Below are 23,401 nucleotides of genomic sequence, written 5' to 3' on the forward strand. Positions count from 1 at the left end.
TGTTTTTATTGTTCTAAATGTAGACAGACTGGAAGGCATTTTTTGTGTTCATTTGTAGTTAATTTTTAAATTAACCGATAGATGAGTCAAGTCCATATATTTTCCAGAAGTGTTCAACTAATTGCACTTCAACTATTTTTAGCCTGTCCAATGAAAACACATTATCAGTTTGTTATCAACCTAGACAACACTTTGGTTTACTTGTTTTAATAAATATACAATAGCGTTTAGAACGAAATTTAAAAATTATCCTAAAATCGATTCTACAGATAAAATTAAAGCTTCCTCGTGGTAGACACGTGAAAAAAGAAAATTATTGCTTGAAACTAATACATAAACTTTATGAGTGCTATTAACATTAACGTCAACAAGTTTAATTTTCTTTGATAAATTATTGAGTTCTCAATTATGCAATTGTAAAAACTTAATTGATACATTCAAAAGACAAACACAGCAATGCGAAATGCTACTTGTGCCAAAGATTATTTTCACATGAAACATTACATTTTTCTTTTTTCCTCACGCTACCACATTTTTAAATGCCTTTATCATCGCATAATTTCTTACTTTTTCCCACGAATTTTTCATCCACTGCACACCTGGATACTTCGCCTTTTTCGTCTCTCAGTCAGTCAGTCTATTCATTTGTTCCATTCTTCTCGCATGAATCATTTAAATAGTTTAATTAATAGAAACATCAAGAACTTCCGCAATTGACTTGTTAAATCTTCATGTATAAGTGATTTTGCTAATTTTTTCGTGACTGTTATAAAGGGTGTGTTTTTAAATTTGGCGTCGGAGTTGGCGTTGAGGAGTCGATTGTGAATGAACGCAAAAAGTGATCTGTAATCCGTGGTGTGTTCACAATCGATTCTTCAACGCCTACTTTGACACCAAAGTTAATAAAACACCTGTCACAAGACAGAATTTTAGACAGATGGATGAGATTTCTCCAATAAGCTTCAAGACTTTTAGATAAAACTTTTGCATACATTTTTTGTCGTCTTTCAACTCCTTTTGATAAATATTTTTTCAGTTTTGTCTTTTTTGTAGTAATGGTAGTTCTTAACACAATATGTTAGTAGGGGTGTATAATATAGTCTCTCTATCTCTCTTGCTTAGTAGATTTAAAGTAACAATTTTATAGCCTTTTTACACTTCCAGTTTTATTACGTAAAAATTAACTCACAAAAACTTTATCCCATTACCTGGTGAAATAATCTAAAACTTTTTGTCTTAAGTTTAAATATTTATTAAAAGAAATGATTACCACATCTAAGATCTTTGAACATAGATTTAATTAACAATAAATTCTTAATTTAAAATTATTTCTTAACATAAAGCTTTCCGAACGTTCTTTACTCTTTCAAAAAATGCAATTGTTTTGCAGTACCTAATCCCAATCAATAATTAAATCATGAATATCTTCCCACGTTTTCTATTGGGTTTAAATCAGGAAACTGTGAAGGCCACCGCTTAACATCGATCAATTTTTAACGACTCTAAATGGAGGTTTTGGATCATTATCTTGCAGAAAATGGCAGCCTAGATGCACTGCTTTGCGGAATGTTTTTGTGCAGATCCATTTTATTATGAACTGAACCAAATAGTTACTCATTGTCATTATTATCCCAAGTCAGAACGATGCGATTTCAGTGTTAACCGTTTTAAAGAAAGTGTTTTTTGTGGGAGCGACCACGTAAGCAACTCTCCAGTAATGTTTTTTTAAATTAACCCCACTTTATAGTCTTAACGTTCTATAAATTTCAGTTGTCAAAAGCGATTGATTCCTCGTTCTTGTCCTTTTGGTCCCGATATTCATGATGATAAAATGCATACTGCTAAGTGATAATTCTAATGGCAATAGCTTATTTTCTCCACTAATTTTCTTCTCATTTATACTTCAGTCTTCTTTTTTTTTTCAGATATTTGAGTTGGCAAGAATAATTGGTTCTCTGTTATTGTTGTCCACACAACTGATGACGGTGATACATCTTATTATGGCAATTATATTGCGGCAAAGTTGTCGTGATTTTTCCACTACATATTTAGTGTTGCGCTAATGTTTTTGATTAAATTAAAAATTTCGTATTTGTCATTTCCTTAAGGTTCGTTCTGTTTTTAAGGGGCGTTCACACGTGTCACTTTGACTGTTCATTTACACTGATTCAGTAAAATTGAGCATAAAATGAACGTGTGAACGTTTGTTCAGTCGGATTGATCAGTTGTTTTATTCTTTCAGTCAAAGCGGAAGCAAGTTCTACTTTTGTTCATTTTCACTGGCAATTCAGAAACTGAATAAACTGAGTAAAAATTGACAAGTGAGAACGAAGCGTTTCATTTATTGCCGTGCATTATTTAGTGGCTTTCGATTTTACCTTGTACATATTGTAATGGTCCGGATAAGTTCGCTAAATTAACAATGTTTACTTTTTTGATAATTTCGACGAAACGTCTTTAAGAGCCAATCGGAGGCGGTAACAATGTTTCTCAAAATAATTTGTCAAAATACTGTCGATATAATACACATGTAATGTTTTAAAAGCGCTAATTTAGTACTCAAATGAGTATAGGTGTTGAATTTTCTTATGGGCTATGAGTCATATCTGCGCAAACGACGAATACCGGTCTCAAGGAGGCACTACAAACCGACCGGAAAACATTATTGCATGTAGAGGAGTCGACGTTTTCAGTTTTCATTTACAGATTTTTCACTGGTTTATTTCTCCGCCTTCACGCACATATTTCCAAGGTCACAGCCCATGAGAGAATCCAATACCTCTACATACAGACACAATAAAATGACAGATGAGAGCAAAATGTCTTTCCATTTAAAATTTCATTTTCACCGCACCAATACAAATGAACAGTCGTAACTGATACGTGTGAACGCTCCTTTAGCTCCAGTAACTTAAACTTGGCACAATTTAATTTTTAGCAATTTTCACTTAATTAGCAGGAAGGATTTAAGTTGTTGCACTCTTTACTTGTCGGTATCGTTATAGTTGTAAAGGTAATAATAGGTAACCAAAACAATATTGGAAACGTAACACTCTAAGTTGTCGTAATTGATAATTGTTGCACGACGATGTTGTTATTCTGCTCGTGTTATTGCTATCTTTATTATACCCATTAAGTGTGTGAACGTGACTCTATAATTGGACATTTTTGTCTGTTAGGTCAAACAGGCATATTATTAGACGATTGATGCAAGACTGTTTGTTATAAAAGCGCACCTCTTCCAACCTTTACACAATCTCACCTCTTTACGGACTTGTTTAACACCACAGGTTTACCACTTATTTTCTACACACAAACAGGAAATTAAATTTTGGAAGTGAACACAACGAACGGGAGAATCTGCCAACGACAGAGAGGAATTCGGTTCCTGTTCGACGATTTTGTAAAAATCGAACCAAATATCGCCGTTTTTACAGGCTTCGATCATGTTGTTGGAACATCACGAATCTAGTGTTTCCAGAAGAGAATGCGATGAAACAATTTTAGTAATGTTTGGTCACATTCTTGCTTTCTTTCTCCGATGACTAATTCCAAAGAAATGATAGCTGTGGGGCTCGTGACGTGCCAGAAAACGTGCGGTTAACTGTAATTCCAGACGAAAAATAGCGACTTGTGTGTGTGTTTTTTTTGTTACACTTGTTCACCAGATCGACATGGCAAAATTAACAGCACGTGTGAAATTCGAACTGATCGTCAGTGGACCTAACCGCAGTGGCGGCATCTCGAATCGGCAACGGCGACTGCATGCATGGACGTCTAATCTGTCAAACGAGCGTGTAAAAATGAAAGTTACATGGAAATTATGCGGCGAATCAACTAGGAAATAAACGACGAGTTGAAAGTACAACGGAACGAACGGACAAACAAACATGTATTGGTCGGGAACGATTTTGATCGTTTAATCGAATTTCGTAAGCGACTTATTCAAGTTCGTGCGAGAAGTTCGAACAAGGAAACGGTTTTCTGTGCCTGAAAGTTGCTAAATGGCAGAATTCCAAGTTGACCGAAGAGGTTAACGTTTCGGAGAGAGCTGCACAAGACAAAGTGGCCGCCACTCTTAAAAAGTATTTTTAACTCGGACATAAATGATCAAAAACGACCGCATAAATTGCCGTTTTGGACGTTCTCCTCGGCAGCAACCTGTCATTGTCTCAATATTGTTCCGCTCCGGACCAGAAGACTTCATAATAATATTTACGGATTAAATAAATTCCGAAGTGATTTATTGTTTTCTTTGTTACGACCGGGCTCCCAAACGAACTAATGAGCTCCGGGGGCGGTTTTTTGGGAGCGCAACTTGTTGCTGCACGAAATAAAACCAATTTTGTCCGAACAATAATAATCGGAACGATTTTCGTCGATTGTTGTCGTAGCCCGGAAAGTTTTTTCGTTTTGTTTGTTGATATTTCCCCGTCAGGCGACCTTCGCGCCTCCAAACAAAAATCTAATTTCCCATGATACCGCCGTCCCTCCGTAATATGAAAAATATAGCGGCAATTCCTTCGTCGTAAAGCTGAATTATCGGGGACAATGGGGTTGTGTTTATGTAACTAACCTGACCCACTTGCAGCGCCACTATTTCACAGAGCGACTCCGATAAAGTTAGTTTCTTTGGCGAACGATCGCTGTGGAAGGAGAACTCTGTTTAACTTTCACCATTACGGATACGACATTAGCGATGCAATAAAACGAACGTCCTTCAGGCTTTCGTGCCAGTTTTCTGGGGCCCGTGACCGGCCCCAGAAACGCGGGACTACCGCAAATTCTTCCGTCAAAGGCCTCTCCATCATTTATTTTTGTCAATATTTTAATACATACTAGTCTTGCGCAAATAAAAACTCGATTCATTTTTCGCTCACCACATTTTTGGATTTCTCTTTAGAGGGGGACTATGAGGTTATGAGAGTTCATAAGCATCACGACGAATTGAAATCAAGATATTTTATTACTCAATTAATTCATTTAAATTTCTATCCTTGCCTCTGCCAACCACTTAAAAAATAATTTATAAATCACCTACATACATGTCAGTAGATAACATTCTATTTTAAATTCTTTATTCCTGTTACAGGTGTTAGATTTTCTCATGGGCTATGAGTCATGAGTCGACGTTTTCAGTTTTTATTTACAGATTTTTCATTGGTTTATCGCAGATTTTTCCAAGGTCACAGCCGATGAGATAATCCAACACCTCTACTACTTTGAAATGATGATTCTTTCCTTTTTAATTTTGCTTCCAACATTATGATTTTACACTTGTCGGAAGCACGAAAATATTGTCACATTTTTCCAATAACAGTTTATTAATTTTGTCAGGTCCGAAATTAGATTCGTGGGTGTGAACCAGAATTTCATTAATATTCAGCTCCGAAAATTCGAAATTAGGAAAGGGTTTTTAAATGTCTGCACGTTTGTAGGCTGGCTCGCAACTCCACCCCTAAATTACTCAATTAATTTTTTTAATTAATGACTGAAATTTCTGAGGACCATTTTATGTCAAACCTTTTTCGAATTTTTTGTCGTCCCTTGCGTGCCTTATTTCCAAGTAAATATCGCTTAATTTCCGCTGAGGAGCGTTTTTAAATAACGTTTTCAAAGTGAGCCAACCCTGCCACCGGATTCGGTGTGTCCCGGTGGGACGGGGGCGGCAATTGACCGGTTTGATGATGGACGGTGTAACAGATCGTTTTAATTATATTGTTTTCGGTGGATGCTGCGCATCCAGCGTCGACGACCGCCACCGACGCGGCGACACCGGGGGCGCAGGTCCGTTGAATAAATAATCTAATTAACGCAGACCGGAGCCCGTTTAAGGGCAGGATAAACCTGTGCGTATTGCAGGAGGTGGTCGTATTTCTAATCGATAGACGTTTCGAGTATTAACAAACATCGCAAAGCACTTAATCTAAGTTTCAAAAGCCGATAGAGTTGTCAAGGACTCGAAGTGGTTCAATCCATAACTTTGATCCTGTCGATAAATTGCGCTGGTTTTATTCTTGTCGACCGATTGGATATCGGAAAACCTGCAGAACCCACTACAGACATAATTGATTTTTTTACCAAACGACGATTATAAAGAGACGAAAAGAAAGACGCACGCACGCAATCAAAGCGTGATTATAAAATTTTCAGGCGAGCGAGGCCGACAAAACGACCCGTTTCAATAAAATTAAATTAACCCTCCAATCGTAAAAAAATTTCATTCCGACCTCTGCGCGACTTCTGGCCAATCGTTCGACTCGGCCGCGGATTTATTAACGGAAAGATGATAGAGGTGGTGGTGGCGTTGGGTTTTTTATTTTTTACACATGCAAACTTTTCACCGATTACGTGTCGACAAATGGAACATCTGTATTTTTTCGCACGGTATAATGGACAATTTGCATATTGAACAGATGGGACTGGGAAAGGTGGCAGACAGCAGCCAGTCAAGAGTACGAAGTCATCCATACGTTGGACATACGACTTGTGACATTGTACCGAGACTTCTTACTCTTTTGGTTTATGAAAAAAAAAAAGAAAATATTCTTGTCGGGAGAAGTAATTCGGACCAGGTTCGACCAGGGCATCACATTTTCATTGTTCTCTGACAAATGGGGGTCACGGATTTAGCGTTATCTAAATTATAGAGCTGCGTCAATTGACGTTTGTTTTACCCGGAACACATTACCCGGAAAAATTCACGGCTATTCGGTTTGTCAGGTTCCGATAGCGCTTAGTTAAAGTCATTGCCGTTTATAATTGTTCGTTTTATGCGTTATAAAGGTTATGAAATCGTATGTCTTATGAGCAGCCAGCGAACAAATCGGCTTGTTTCATTTCCAAGATTATTACGTTATGTAGTTCCTGCATTTTAAATTATTTATGCGGTAAGTACAATTTATATCCCTCAGTCTCCCTAAAAGAAATAACATTAAATAAATATCTCAGGAATTTATTAATTATGTATTACGAATAGGTAAACAAAACTACTTTTTATCGTCGAATATGCAAACATTTGATGAAAACAGTAAAAGTGAGAAAGAGTAATTAGAGGTTATGTATGACAGTTGTTGTGAAACTTTAACCTTGTAAGTGAAAAGGGGTGGACTTTGTCCAAAGAAAGAACAGCATATAATAGTGAGTTATCAAAATTTGGAAAGAATATTTTCTACCAGTAGAGGCGAAAAAACATAATTCTTGGGGTAAATTAAAAAAAAAAGAATAGCCCCTGATCCGGTACTATTGCGGGCAAAAAAAGTGGGACATCAACGTCATTGTCTTGACTTTTAATGTGAAATAACCCTTATCTGATTCTAACCCTACTTTGAATTGATTGACGTTGTCATTAAGTATTGTAGGTTGTAGGGAATGATTGTACAGTCGCGAGCAATAAATTTTGGTCGTCAAGGTCATTCTTTGACGCAATCGAAAATGCTCCATTGTAAAACAGTCGTAAATATCATAACCTATTATCATGTTGTATGACATTAATTGTCATTTTTTTCTCAATTTTTTGACAGTTTGTTGACGTGGGCATAATCAGGCAGGGAAATTTTTTAAATTTGTGACAATCTAACCAAATTTTGAAATGACATTGACGACCAAAATTTATTGCTCGCGACAGTAAGTAAGCATATTTATTTAATGCAAAGTCCCAATCAAAATCTACCTTTATCAAAAGAAGAGGGCATTTGGAAAAGAAAAATAGGAGAATAAAATTCAGTTTTAAACTGTCAGCTAGAATAGTGTCAAAAAATTATTGACAATATAGCTTGAACTACATCGAATTTTTCAAAACTGACAGAAATTTGATGTTCCACTTTTTTTGCCCGCAATAGTAGATACCAGTAGAGTAAAAACCCAAACAACGCAAAAAGTGAGGTTAAATTAAAAAGCTCATCCGTGATCTGTACCTAATCCGCGGTGCGTTCACAATGGCCTCTTCAACGCCTACTTCGAGGATAAACTTAAATGAACACCCAATGCTCGATGATTACAAACATAATAAAAAAGTACAATTTGTGATTTGTTACGTTTATGTGAGGCCTTTAAGCCCACTGTTCCGACAAAAACGAATTTGTGAAATTTTTGACATTTCATGTGTCCTAATTGGCCGCAACAGTACCGGCTCGAGTTTTTCCAATTTGCACTGAAACAAAAAACGTTCGGTAATGATCCTTAATGGCAGCAAATTATGTTAATGGCAAAACAGTTACATTTTGATTTGCAGTTGTAATGATAATGTCGACGAGAGACAAGACAATACAGCTCATTAGCGGCATGTACAGAGTAATAAAGTCATGAACAATCGATTAAGCTGTTTTTAGGTAAATATTTACGCACCACACCATTACTTAAATCGCTTTCTTATTAACTAATCAAGGAATGCTGAAAATTATAGCGTCGTCCGCACCTAATGGAGTCCCTCGTCATTTCATTCGTCCAGTCATCTTATCTAACTAACAAGTTCAACGTTCTTTGTCATGGGTCCCTGAAAAACGTCGACAATGCCGGCCAAGTACAGGACGGATTGACGTAAAAATCGTCATTTTATTTTTGACGAAGTGGGTCGCACGTGGTCGATCGTTTTCTTTGTTATCTTGCAGATATTCAATAAATCTGCGTTGAGCAACCCTGAAAACGGCGAAAGTGATTTTAATTGGCTCGTAGATGACGCACCATCGACAAAACGAAGATTTCGGTAGGTGACGATAAGTCGCCGGAACGGTTTTATTTATATTCATATTCCTTTGATTCTGGTAGTTTGCCAACGCCACAAATTGAAAAAGACTGAGGTTTGAGGAGTTTTAAGCGTTCGCTGATCATAAAACGCTCCAAAAGTGATGCCACTCGAACAACCTTGTTGGGAATTCGAACAGATACGACTGTTATGATGTTTTCTTTGTATCGCGACTGGTTCCGTCGTTCTCTTTCACGACAGTTCAATCAAAGAATTGGTAGTAGGGCAATAATAAATGTTCCGCCATTTTCTACATGACGACCACCGAGGTAGCACCTACACTTAATCAAATCGGTCCGATCTAGATGGAAATTATTTGTACATCGATTTTCTGATACACCGGATTTATTGATAAATTGAGCCGAAGTCTGGAAAGCTGGAATTTTAAATGCGCGTGTCCTCAACGGAAAGATCGGATGTTTGCTCGTAAAATCCCATTGTGAAAAACTTTTCCGTCTACTTCCATCGTTAATATGATTTCTTGATTTATGAGTTGGATCTTTGATGTTAGTGGGGGTGTTTTTTTTAGGGATATAAAATATCGAACTGCCAAAATAACGACCGGGTCAACGGTACAAAAATATTTTACCAGATTAACACAGGATGAAGTATCACATTCCGAAAGTAGAATAGTATTGTTGGCGAGCGATCGATGTCCAAGGGTTCACAAAAGCAAATAAATTCTTCTGATGAACTGGTCCTCAGAAACTGATTAATTAGTTTTATCAGCAACAGTTTTGTAAAATGCGAATTTCTTTGAGTCTAGATATGAGGGAGAGAGAGAGACTAATTGCTTGGACTATAAAATTGTGTTTTAAATTACAATTTATGTTCATTTTAACTGTTCGCAATTAATTAAATTTATTAATTTTCATATTTCTAGGCTAGATATTATGTACTAGTTGTCCGATTATTTTTTATTGCTTTACAGTTAGCAGCCATCAACATCCTATAAATATTTATGGACGAAATAATCAACAATAGCAAGTTTTATTAGTAGTTGCAATTTGATTGGTAAGGCGAAAAGGTCATTTTCAATCTCTACCTACAGTCCATTCATTGAAAATTGATACCTGGTGTCACTTTTCAATTCAATTTCGGTAGCTCCTCTAGTACCAGTGATAAACTAGTGTAATTAAAAATGTAATTGCAAAACGGCTCAATATTATTTGATCAATTATTTATTTGTCGGTTAGCTCTCGTCTTAATTATTATCAGTATCTTGAATCAATGTCGAATGTGCAAAGGAAGTGATTTTTAATTAACCGTTCGTTAGTTGGGGTTTTTAACGATCCTTTTATTAGTTCAGGACATATTTGTCGCCATAATTTAACTAATAATTATTATGCTTTGACTTTGCATTAAATTTCCCCAACATATTTTATTTCTTGTCAGCAAGACCAACACTGTTCAACCAATTTACTTCAGTCCTGACTGAAATCGTAATTTAAAGGTGATAATTTTGGTTTTAGATAACGGCACTTCCTTTTAGCGAATTTTTATCAAAAAATTTCCAGTCCACATATTTTCGACGTACCTACCTATATCTAGTCCGGTAGAGGAAATATAAAATAGTTATTTATACACCAAGGGGCATAAGTGTAACTTTTTCTACGGAGAATGTTAATTTGCTAACATCCTATACATAAAAAATCAGTAGAGGTAAAAAAAAAACATAATTATGTATGTACTACAAATTTTTTCTAAACGCCGTTCACGTTGTTTTGACATGATGGGAGGCTTTGATTTATTTTTTTAATGTTGGACACACTATTTGATTTCCATTACTAAAGTGTCTGACATGCGAACCTACAAAATGAACGTAACATGTTGCTGAATTTCCCGCGATGTATGAGTATTCTTCTATTGCAAACTAGTAAAATTGACAACAATGCACTAGACATTGACGCTATTTATAACCTCAAACTTAGAAAAATCTAATTCAACAGACAGCTTTACTAGCAAATTCTCAAGTAAAAAAAAACTAATTAAAATGATTTCTGACGTTCGGTTGAAAGTTATGATAGTTTCGATATTTCTTGACATTTATTGTCGATGATAGTATATTATACGTCTAGAGTGAAATTTGTCCTGAGGTATAATTTGTCGTCAGAAGGAGAAGCTGGAGAGCTACAAAGCACCAACGTGTATATACGAATTTTTCCACAACCCAAGTAAGATTGAAAACGAAAAAGTGGTCTTTAAAACCAAATTTATTGACATTTTAATTGACATTTACTAATTAGAAATTATTAATAGTCCGATAAATTAAAAAAATTCCTTGACGACCGTGAAAATTTATGTAGGCAAGTTTGTTTATGGTAAAAGATGGATGTCAAAGACTTTTCTGTAGAAGAACTTGAAGAAATTATTGAAGCAGAAGATGCTGCGTTATCAATTTGGAAATTATAACTTAATTAAATATGTAAGATTTCTTAAGTTTCAATTTTTATTTGATTCATAACGAAAAGTTCCATGAAAATTTTGTAATGTTTACCTCAAACGTTCATTTATATGTTTTTTTTTTTCATTTTCCTTACGTTCCGTGGAACTTTTTGCAACTTTTCTTTACTGTCGTTTGACAACAAGTGCATGTATCGTAAGTGGCTGTTACGGACCTGAAATCGGGGTAAAAATGACCTATTTACTATGCTAATAGGAAACAAAAATATTTTGTATAAAATATAGAGAAATAGAATGAATGAAGGGTTTTCGGACAAATTCTTGTCTGAAAATATTCAAGTCAGGGACATTTTGAACCGTTGAAAACATTGTATCGGGTGTTTGAGGATAAATTTAAATGAACACCCGATATAATGTCTGTGACACTATTTGTAAAACTGAGTGTATTTTTTCTACATGTTCTATTTTATTTAACATTCTTGTTAAATCAAAGCGGCCTTTTTAAAATTATTGGTTGTAGCACTGTAATTTTCGTGAGTCTTTCAATATTCCTCTCCAGATTTAAAAATTAATTATTGCAACGCAGTAGAATAGAATTGAAATGAAATTACATAAATTATTAGAGAGGTCAGCAGAAGCACTAGTATGGCTCTTGCAAATTGAACTCCCAGTTCAACGATAAAGAAGAAAGTTGATGTTAATGTAATGGTTGTTTATTCCAGAAGAGAAAAATTGAGCCTATTTGCGATCGGCGTGCGGTCCGTTTGAGCTTCGACGTTGATTGTGAACTTTTATGAATGCGTTTTTTACAGTGCCATTTGTTTGCCTCTGTCGAATGACCGTCCCATTTTTTCGCAATTTCCTTTACACTCCGTATCATTTCGGTTCGACTTTAATGGGTCATTAGTCTTGCAGCATAATCTATTGTATGTAAATGGAAGGTTTAAACTGCATAACTTTCCTGTGCGAGGTCAATAACTACCGGTAATGGAAATATTTACCAATAAGAAAAATCGACAGCGCACACATCCAGTATTGCGTGATTATGTAAATCATCTCATGCAAATGTATTACCGGTATTAGCTGAAGACTAGATTAAGCGGAAATTAGATTTATCAACAGTCCGATCCGATATTAATTAACTCTGTGAATCCCCGCAAATTGTCGTATTAGCGGACTGAAATGTCCGGCATGGCGTGTCTGTGATTGAAACGCAGACATTCGCGGGATCAATCGATCCTGGATGCACGTCATTGTGATGCCAATACCAGGAGGGCATCTCTTTGTGCGGGAAAAACCAGCTCCGTTTCGAGAAATCAGAATCAGAAATCCCACACATTAAACTAATATCATTTATTTTGTCGAGCCGAGGCATTTAATTCGGGGCCGCCTCTATAAATATCTAATTAAATTTAAACGATCGTTTTGAAAACGGAGCGGTATTTATTAAATAAATTATAAACGCGTAAATGTATATGTTATTCGGTGCTCAACAGGTGGTGGAATTAATGTGAAACGAATTAGTCTTTTTCAAGCGGTGTTCTTTCGTTTATACGTCGTCGACGGGTTTTTTCAAATGTTTTTAAAATGTCGCCCCGACGACATTATTCGACCCGCTTTTATTCTCTGAATTTCAGACGATCCGTTTAAATAAATCATTGACGTCATTGTCTCAGATACGTGACAATGAACGATGAAGTATTGGATTCGAGGTACAGAGACGATGATAGTTTTTGTCGATTTTAATTTTGAACAAATCTCTGCGTTTGACAACGCCATTACTATAAATAGGAAGTGTTTAATACGGTTTTGTCTATTTTTGGTTCTGTGGGGTATTGATTTGGTTGCATAATGCCAGTCACATCCATTCACCGTTTGGTAGTTTTTGGTGAGAATTTGACTACAGTGTGCCGTCAACAAAAGATTTTGTTGATTCGAAGACTTACAAAGTACAATTTGTAGTAATTTTTAACGCATGCAATTGGTACAGCGGTTGGTAGTGATTTACTAGACTGTCAATGATTTCAAAAATATTTTGTGGTGCAGAAGAAACCCCGAAATTATATTTCGCAATTTACGAATATAAACATCAATCAGGTTTATATCGTGTGATTGATAAAAACATTTTGTACCTAATCTGCAATGGTAAAAAGGTATTTATTTGTATTTGTCAGACTGTTTAGCTAAAGTATTCCAGTTCTAGCGCTTCGTTGCAATGTGGCAAATAGGTTAAAAGGTTTTTACAATTCGAATGCAACGTAAATGTGAAATGGAAAGTCGGGAAACTTTTGATGACCGAATTTTCGGGCAGTCACATCTAATCTAACGGCAGTACCTGATCACTGTCAAAAAGAGTTACTGTTATTGTCAGATTAATTACGCTATTTGAAGAAATTTCAGTGCAGTTTAACGACTTTGTCAGTGCGAACTCTGGTGAGATACCCTCCGAGTGGGTCTTGAGGGGTGTGCGTCTTAATTCCGAGCACTGGATCAGCCTGACACAATGACATGGTAACATAACCTCACATTTTCCTCATTAATTTCGCGGCATTGTCAGCGTCGTGTGTTTGGGGGCACCTCTGCACCACCTGTGCCGTGAGATAATTCGATTGGGCTCGTTTTAAAAATAAGCATTATAAATTTTTAAATTCGGGATGAAATTTCACTTTCCGCTGAATATTAATAACAAAGTTCTCTGGTTTTTCGCATAAATGAATAACTAAGCGCCCCGTATTGTGTTATTCGAGTAATAACCGCATAAAATTTTATTTTCAATTAGCGTTACATCCGACCGAAAAATTCGTTGTACACCGTGTTGCACATGTCCCGTCAGGATTAAAACAAATTAAATTCGGCATCCGTAATTAATTAAGTGCAATAATATCTCGCGGATGCCGCCGTCATAATCCCGGTAATTGTGACGGTGGATTTTTTCCTCAGATGGAGTTTCACGAGAACGCCGAAAGGGGGGTGTCCGACTCGCCGTAGTTGGTTGAAATACGCGTCGCTTCCGGCACCGGAGTGCGTTTTCTCAACAAGGAAAGCCATTTCACGTTAATAAAATATCGATTTGTTGCCGAGAGACGGAAAACATTCCATTAAATATGAATCCATTCCTCTTTTATCGTGACTTAACCCCCGGTTCATTTGGCTAATTGTATATAAGTTTGTTGTTGAAATCGGTAATTAATTTAGGTGTAATGAAGGACGATTCTAATCCGCCAACGTTTCTTTCTCAATCAGCTAATTGAAACGTTAAGACACAGTTTGCGATGACGAATCCGGCATCGATTGTTATTATTCCGGTCGATTCCCCCGGGCGAATTTTTCAAGGGGTGTTTCTTGCCAACGTCGGTATTGCCTCCGGTTTTAAACTAGATGTGCAAACACACGAACAGAAAATGGAGTTATTCCCATCTCGAAATTTTTGCGTTTTCGTTTAATAAATGAAGAAAGACGTCGAGGAGCAGCGATGCATGAAAATCCACTACAGAGGTTATTTGCGGATGCGAAAAAATGTCTCTTTATCTGTTTGGGGAGAAACATTGCTAGCTGTTTTTGCACGTGCTACTTTTTGTTGTATTTAATCTGTCTGTTCCTTTTGTCATTTTGAATTCTACGACCCCATTGCTATTTCTTTTTTAATGGAATTCTCTTTAACATTTACATGTATACATATGTATTCATTTTTAATCCTGCATCGATTAAATTGTATTTAGCGATTATCCTGCTTTGGAGACTGACTTTGTATTCATTGCATTTATACCGTTTTACTTATAACTTTATATTTTATAACCCAATGTTTTAAAAATATTCATATTTTATTTAAATAACTAGAGCAGTGGTTCCAAACCAAAGGTACACAAAACTCCTCCCGGGGTGCGATATGTTATAACGTGTTTGTTCCTCACGTCAAAGATACTTTATTCATTTAATGAAGGACCAACAAATTAATTAATAATTAATCAAACAAATTAACTTTTACAACTACGATTAAGATGTGTAGAGGTCTTTGATTTTCTCATGGGCTATGAATGTATCTGCGCAAACGACGAATATAGGTCTCAAGTAGGCCGGAAGACATCGTCATTCATTACGTTAGTGTCGTCTCTCTCTCGCCTATTTACAAGTAAAGTAGTCGACGTTTTCAATTTTCATTTAGGTACACAGATTTTTCAGTGGTTTATCGCTCGGCCTTCGGGCAGATATTTCCAAGGTCACAGCTCATAAGAGAATCCAACACCGCTACCTACTGGTACGGACTCGGTGAATAAGAAGTTCGTACGACGGCACAGCTATAAACAATTAATCGGAAGGGCAAATTCTGAAAATTTGACACATTTACTGAGATAAAATTTAATAAAAGAGAACATTTTCTCCAATTTTCTTGACAATATAAAATCAATCAATCTTTTAATTTTTTTAATTGTGTGATGTGTGTCGTAATGTTTTTGATATTACATACTTTTTTTTGTTTCAGGTAAGCAGTTTCATGGTCAACAGTGAAAAGTCTAACGCATGGTATGATCTTTTAAAATTATTACACGGCAAACATTCCTATAACTTCCCATCATTTGCAAACTTTTTTTAGTATTCTTTTTATCTGTGGAATTTATTCTAAAAAATATATTGATAGTAGCAAATTTAAACGTTTCTCAACGATATAATTTCCTTTGGTTGCCACTCACCGTCCATTATCCTCTGAAGTTGTGGGAAAAAAATTACAGAGTCTAGAAAGGCTATTATCTTGTTTGCTTAATGCTAGGTTATTAAAATAGCTTCCTATGAGTATTCATTTGTTCAATTTGTTGGTTCGCATTGTTTGTTTTCTGTATCATTTTAAAATCAATAGACCCAATTTCGTGTTGGTATCGGAACGATTAGAAAAGGGAAATGAATTTGAGTGAATTGCGGTTGACAAAAAGACGTTGATGTCGGCGAGAACCGGAAAACAATCGCGAGAAACTAATCTGATGCAATCTAAGGAACTAATAATCCTTGTAATTCCTGCGTAATCTGTTATAATAGAAACAATCTCTTTAGATCCGTTCCAAGCGATGGATTCTCTTGAATGTCATAAATTAAGAGCGCCTCGAGCCTGAATTCATTGCCTGGAAAACGTCAAAAAGATTCAATTTAGAATCGATCCCTTAATAAAAACCAGTCTTTAGAACTGTAAATATGTAAATAAAAGTTATTCACTTTTCAGAATTCAACTGGAGGGTTAATATCTGAAAGTGATGTCTTCAGTCAACGGCTTTAAATTTATTATTCTTTGATCGATTGATATCCCGATTCATAATTGAATAGACGTTTTCTGCTCAGTTTACGGATCGCTTTAATTAAGGAGGCATAAATTAATCAAACTGTTCTATATTAATAAGATTCGCCGAAGAATGTTCTCAGTTATCGATATTTGCGTTCACACAGACTTGCTGTCATCTTCAGGGGAGAAGTGAAATTTCTGCCGAACGCTAGTTTACTCTCTCCATCAGCATAAATTGTGGAGTACCTTTTTTGTCGTGTCGTCCTTTCGCTCAGGTGGTGTATCGGCGGTAGACGCCAAAAAAATAATAATAACTCCGATAAATCAGTTGTTCACTTGTGTCGAAGGACCAAAATTGATAGTCGTGTATTGAGTAACTAACAATTTATTGAATAATATAAAACAAGTAACAAGAAAGTGTTTGCATTGAGACGAGTCTTGTCTCGAGTGTTAAGTTGATCTTGTCTATGTGTCGATCTGTCGTCGAGGGTTGATGTCCCCACCCCTTCGACAGAGGGGGTGTTGCAAAAGTGGTTGGACGAAGTTCCAACATCCTCCGCCCCTGAAAATGAATTAGTCGACAATAGGTAAGGGGCACACCTTGTGCACCGCCCGTTTAATGATGCCCCTGGCAGTCTTGATGGTGACGACCCGAACTGCACCGTCGCCTCCTGGGTGTAGGTCGTGGATGCGTCCCAGCCTCCACAGTAGGGGCGGCACATTTTCTTCCTTTATGACGACCATTTTGCCAGGTCTGATGTCCGACGACTTGGACCTCCACTTGGCTCTTGTTTGGAGCTGGTGCAAGTATTCGTGGGACCATCGGCTCCACCACTGCTGTCGTAATCGCTCCACGAGTTCCCATCTTGACAAGCGGTTGGATTGGGTTTCTTCTAAGTTAGGCTCCAGTGGCGCCGTCAGGGGGGCTCCGATCAGGAAATGACCGGGTGTGAGTGCCTCCAGGTCATGTGGGTCGTTACTCATAGGGATAATTGGTCGGGAATTCAAACAGGATTCGATGAGCGTTAACAGTGTGTACAGCTCCTCGTATCGTAATAAAGCGTTTCCTACGATGCGTTTAAAATGATATTTACAGGATTTGACCCCGGCCTCCCAGATTCCTCCCATATGAGGCGAATGTGGGGGGATAAAGTGCCAATTGATATTCCTGTCAGCCAAGAAACATTTAATTGAATCAACTTTATCCTGTTGTAGTAAAAAGTACGTTTCCTTTAGTTCTCTGTCAGTTCCTACAAAATTGGTTCCATTATCTGAGTACAAGTTGGCGACTATTCCTCTCCGGGCCATCATACGTTTAAGACAATTTTTGAATGATTCGGCGGTGTAATCGCCGACCAATTCGAGATGGATCGCTTTTGTCGCCAAACAAACGAATAGTGCCACGTAAGCTTTCACGGTTTTGATTGCGCGTCCGCGACCCCGGCCTTCTTTGATTAAGACAGGGCCCATGTAGTCTACCCCGCAATTTTCGAACGGGCGAGCCGGTTTTACCCTGACGCCTGGGAGATTTCCCATTATTTGTTGTTGCGGAATTGGATTGACGCGGTAACATTTGACGCATTTATGTAGTACGTTTCTTATCGCGCTTCGGGCTGCAATCGGCCAGTACGTTTGTCTTATCGCCGCGAGGGTTGCTGAATGTCCGGCATGCAAATGTTGTGCGTGTATTTCCCTAATAATTAGTTTCGTAATTACGTGATTTTTCGGTAGCAGAATTTGATGTTTCCGATCGTGGTCTAATTCTGCGTTTTGTAACCGGCCTCCCACTCGGATAATGTCCTCCGAATCTAGGAAAACGTTTAAGGGTGCTAAACTACTATTCTTGTCGATCGTACCGGAATTTTTTAAAGCGGACAATTCTGAAGGGAAGGCAACACGTTGTACTAATTTTACGATTAATTTGTTGGCATTCTGAATTTCTGCTCCATTTAGATTCCCTCGATTTTTCCGCGACTTGTTTTTGCAGTTATCGATAAATCTTAGACAGTAAGCAATTATCCGTTTTAATTTTGAAAAAGACGAGATTTTGTAAAACACGGCTGGTTCCTCAAGTATTTGGCAGACTAGGGAATGTTGGGTATCTGTTTTTTGTTTAGCGCTTTCGATTTTCCGCAACGGCCAACTATTTTCGTCTGCGTTAAGCCAAGATGGTCCGTTGAACCAGAACGCGATTTTTTCAGAATTGTTAGCGAGAACGCCGCGAGAAATTAAGTCCGCTGGATTTTCCTGTGTGTTAACATAATTCCATCGATTTTTGTTCGTTAGGGACTGTATTTGACTAACGCGGTGTTTTACGAATGGCTCTAATTTATCCGAATTATTAGTGATCCAGGCTAAAACGACCATTGAATCGGACCATAAGAAATAATTGTCTATCTTCACATCTAGCGTTTTTAATACCTTCGAAATCAATTTAGCCAGAAGAACCGCCGCGCATAATTCTATCCTGGGTATAGATAATGGTTTAAGCGGGGTAACTCGCGATTTTGCGCATAAAAGTTGTATGGAATTTGAACCGTTTTCTCCCAAACATTTTGCATAGATGACTGCACCATATGCGTTTTTGCTGCCGTCGCAAAATCCATGGAGTTGAATTTGTTTTACGCGAAACGCTGGGATGACGTTGCGAGGAATCTCAAATTGATCTACCTGGTGAAGATTTTCGCGAAACTGGTCGAATTTAATTAAAAGGTCTGGTGGAATGGCCTGGTCCCAACTTAACTTTTGTTTCCACAATTCTTGCAAGATAATTTTTGCCGTAATGACGATCGGACTTAGTAAGCCAATCGGATCGAATATCTGAGCGATCGTTGAGAGTACCGCGCGTTTAGTTACTTTGTGTGCAATGTTAATTGAGCCCGTCTGATATTTGAAAACATCTTTGCTACAGTTCCATGTAAGACCCAATGTTGTTGTTTCCGCATTCGCATCTAACCTGACAGTTGTCGCGTTACCTCCGCGGATTGGTTTTGGTAATACTGCAACACAGTTCGAGGCCCATTTACAAAGTTCAAACCCCCCTTCGGCTAAAATGTTGATTAAGTCGTCGCGTAAGATAGTTGCTTCTTCGATTGAATCTACTCCGATCAACAAATCATCCATGTAAAATGCGTTTGTTATTGCGTCACAAGCGCGAGGTTTGCTGTGTGCGAATTGGTGGGCTAGTTCGTGTAAACATCGCATCGCGAGAAAAGGCGCACAGTTTAGACGGTAGGTAACCGTTTTCAATCTATAAGTTTTGATGGAAGTATTCGGGTTATCTCGATAAACAATACGCAGGTAGTCTCGGTCCTGTGGATGCACTAAAATTTGCCTGAACATCTTGGTAATATCTGCCGACAAAAGGATTTTATGAACCCTGCACTTTAGTAGTAGCGAAAATATATCGTTTTGCAAATTTGGGCCTGTGAAAAGATTGTCGTTTAGTGAAAGTTCGTCTCCACCTGCTTTAAAACTTGCATTGAATACAACCCTAGTTTTGGTGGTGAGACTCGATTGTTTTATGATGGGGTGGTGAGGCAGGTAGTAGGCGGCCGATGTAAAGAGTTCGTCACTGCCGACTATTTCCATGTGCTTAAGTTGTAAATATTCCTTTATGAAGTTGTCATATTCTAAGTGCAATTGTTCGTTGGCGGCGAATCTTGTTTCTAGACGCTTAAATTGTTTTATTGCCATGGGCCTTGTTGGACCGACGCTTGGCGGATTATTTTTGAAAGGTAATTTGACGACGAACCGACCTTCCGGGGTTCTTTCGTGCGTTTCGCGGAAAAGTGTTTCGCAGATGTCTTGAGATTCGAGTTGTTTATTGTCTGGGAATTCCTCGATCTGCCAAAATTGAGCTACCTGTCGTTCTAAATCCGAAGTGGCGTGACAAGCAATAAAATTTTGACAAGGCCAGTTTATGCTAAATGGACCGCCGATTAGCCACCCTAGACAACTATTCTGAACAAATGTTTGATTTTTGTTTAATTTGATTTTCCCGTCTTTCAACAAATCGTAAAAAAGGGCGGATCCGAGTAGCAGGTCAATTGGTGACGTGATGTACCACCCGGGGTCCGCTAATTTTATGTTTTCCGGGATGATTATGTTTGCAAGATCCAATGTTTGTGGCGGCAGGTTACTCGTAATTTCCGGCATTACTAAGCAATGTATGGTTTTGGTGAAACTGTTGTCGACCGAATTGAAACGAATCTCTGCTGATTGAGTTGTCTGATTGGTCACCGAACCTATGCCACGGATTTTTGTTGAATGTGGAACTAAGCTGATGCCTAATTTTTTACAAAGGTCTTCCCTAATAAAATTTTGTTGTGAACCGTTGTCCAAAAGTGCTCTAGCTTTGTGAAGTTGCCCGCTATTATCTCTAACTTTGATAACGGCAGTGGTAAGTAAAACTGTGGTTCCCGTTGACTCACAATGATTATTTACATTAGATCCAGAGGCTGTTTCGCGTTTTGGAAAATGAAGTGTCGTATGGTGCCTTTTGCCACACGTTTTGCATGCTCTCGATTGGCAGGCCTTTGCGTCATGACCACCTTTGAGACAATTAACGCACAGTTTGAAGTTTCTGACGTCGTCGTATCTCGCGTTTGGGTTGAGTTGTAGGAACTCCGGACACTGATGTAAAAAGTGGGATTCGTTACATTTGATACACAAACTACTCGCGGTGTTAAATCGCTTTGGCGCTTCCGTAGGTTTGGGTTTTGTTGGGTGAACATATTGTGGTGTCGAGGATGTCGCGAACTCGATTGACTCTAACGTTTGGCATTTTTGAATCAAAAACGACTTCATGTCCTGCAGACTTGGCAATTCATTTGATGTTAATTTGGTCTCCCATTCCCCCTTTGTCTGCGTATCGAATTTAGACGCGATTAAGTATATGATCATTGCGTCCCACTTTTCTACTTGTAAATTTTGCGATTTGAGCGATTCCAAATGTGCGTTCAATTTGTCTGTTAAATCGCGTAACGAACTCGGAGAAGGTTTTGTTATTTGGGGTAGATTGAAAAGCCCGTGAATGTGATGTTGCACTATTAAACGTTTATTTTGATAGCGCTCTTTGAGAAGACGCCACGCGGTATCGTAACTGTCGGCGGAGACCGCAAGAGTGTCTATTGTCCGTCTAGCTTCTGCCCCCAGGCACGACCTGAGGTAGTGCAATTTTTGGATTTTTTCAAGATTGTTGTTTTCGTGAATTAGCGAACGAAAGCTTTCATAGAATGGGGTCCAGTCAGTATAGTTACCGTTAAAATTCGGCAAGTTAATCGTCGGCAACTCAATGTCGGTGGCATTACTGCTCAATTGCATGGTTCCGCGCTCGAGGATTTCTTCGGCGCGTGCTATCGCGTCATAGTATTCCGATTCAAACGCGTCGCGTAGAGCTTCGTCCTCTTCATTACTCTTTAGATCAATCTCGAATTGTACTTTGTTGAATTTATCGAGCACGGGTCGGAAATCGGCCAGTCTTGTACTCAGATTTCTGATGTTATTTGTATTATTGAAATTTTTTACAAATTTAATGAAGCGACTGGCTGAAGATTGAATCAAATGGCGCTCTTTGATCAAATCGTCGATCACCTGTTGGTGTTCTGATTCTGGCATTTTGAAAACAAATCAAACAGAGCTGATACACACCGTAACGGGGATTACATGTAGGATGGCGGAAAATTTGAGTAACTACCCACTAACCTGTTGTGGTTGATGCCTGGCTCTGGGGATGACTTCTGTTGTCGGCTGGGAGCTTTTCACCGTCGTCGCGCTGTTGGGCTCTGGTGATGACTTCTGTTGTCGGCTGGGAGCTTTTCACCGTCGTCGCGCTGCTGGGCTCTGGTGATGGCTTCGGTTGTGGGAACTTTGACCGTCGTCGCGCTGTTGGCTCGGGTGCTGGATTTTTCCCTTCGCTGGTGTCGGTCCGGCTCGAATGGACCAATGTTCACTTGTGTCGAAGGACCAAAATTGATAGTCGTGTATTGAGTAACTAACAATTTATTGAATAATATAAAACAAGTAACAAGAAAGTGTTTGCATTGAGACGAGTCTTGTCTCGAGTGTTAAGTTGATCTTGTCTATGTGTCGATCTGTCGTCGAGGGTTGATGTCCCCACCCCTTCGACAGAGGGGGTGTTGCAAAAGTGGTTGGACGAAGTTCCAACATCAGTAGAAGAAAAAGAGAAAAAGGGATTAATGCGATTTTTCGTTGTAACGGTTGCGTCTGGAAAGCCAATGAAAATTTATACGAAGCCACGTGAAAGCAATTTAAGTGGTGGGAAATCCAGTTGCCAAAAGAACTAAAAACTTGAATTAATCCTTTCCACGGCCGCCAAGTATTTAATTATATGAAACTTTTCGCATTATTTAACCGAGAAAGCTGTCAGTTATTTGTAGAAGTAAACTGCGAGCTTCATTCTGCAAGAAACCAATTTTCAGGACAGTATTTTATCGTCTCATTTTGCTTTGCTTCTATCCTACGCTTTTTCAGCCTTCTGTAACTACCCAATCTCAGGTCAAAGTTCAACCGACTAGACTTAACCGAGAGTGGCGGCCACTCGAAAATGGTTTTTTTCTTCTCTTTTCGGGTTGTATTATTAACCTTCCAGTAAAAACTTTTGATATTGTCGCGGCGAGGCAGCAGAACTCGACTAAACCCAAAACTAACTCGTCTCGGATAAAAGGGTCGAAAGTCTCCGGCTTATCAGTTATCACGTTTTCCGACGGAATTTTTTAATTTGAATCGACGAAACAACGACGTCCCGATCAAACAAATCGCCTCATTAACCAACATCGAGAGTTCACACTTCTTGTACAATTTCAAAAGACGTGGGCAAAATCCAATCGATGACGACATTCTCACCGTCGATTGGCGACAAGTTTGCCGAACAAATCGACCTATGCCAATAAGTTTAAGTAATGAAAGGGAGGTTCCATTGCCCCGTGACAAGCAGCATGCAACCAGAAAAGTGCATAAATTGCGTT

At 38.2% G+C, this 23,401-nt stretch overlaps 1 protein-coding gene across 7 annotated transcripts in view; it reads left to right on the forward strand.

Annotated features, from left to right (window-relative positions):
• Nucleotides 1–23,401, forward strand: part of lilli (lilliputian) — a 140,290-nt gene that overhangs the window by 38,847 nt on the left and 78,042 nt on the right. Inside the window, exon 1 of one of the 7 annotated variants that reach the window (XM_069051785.1) lies at nucleotides 13,635–13,657. The exons of 5 other annotated variants lie outside the window; for them this stretch is intronic. In XM_069051785.1, the coding sequence (XP_068907886.1) occupies nucleotides 13,650–13,657 (8 nt within the window). In that variant the 5' untranslated portion in view covers nucleotides 13,635–13,649. Of the gene's footprint in view, nucleotides 1–13,634; nucleotides 13,658–15,623; nucleotides 15,668–23,401 lie in introns of those variants that run through there. One more of the 7 variants, XM_069051783.1, reaches the window with a different exon arrangement.

This window comes from Tenebrio molitor, chromosome 6 (genome assembly GCF_963966145.1).
Source record: "Tenebrio molitor chromosome 6, icTenMoli1.1, whole genome shotgun sequence".
Classification (NCBI taxonomy): Eukaryota; Metazoa; Arthropoda; class Insecta; order Coleoptera; family Tenebrionidae; genus Tenebrio; species Tenebrio molitor.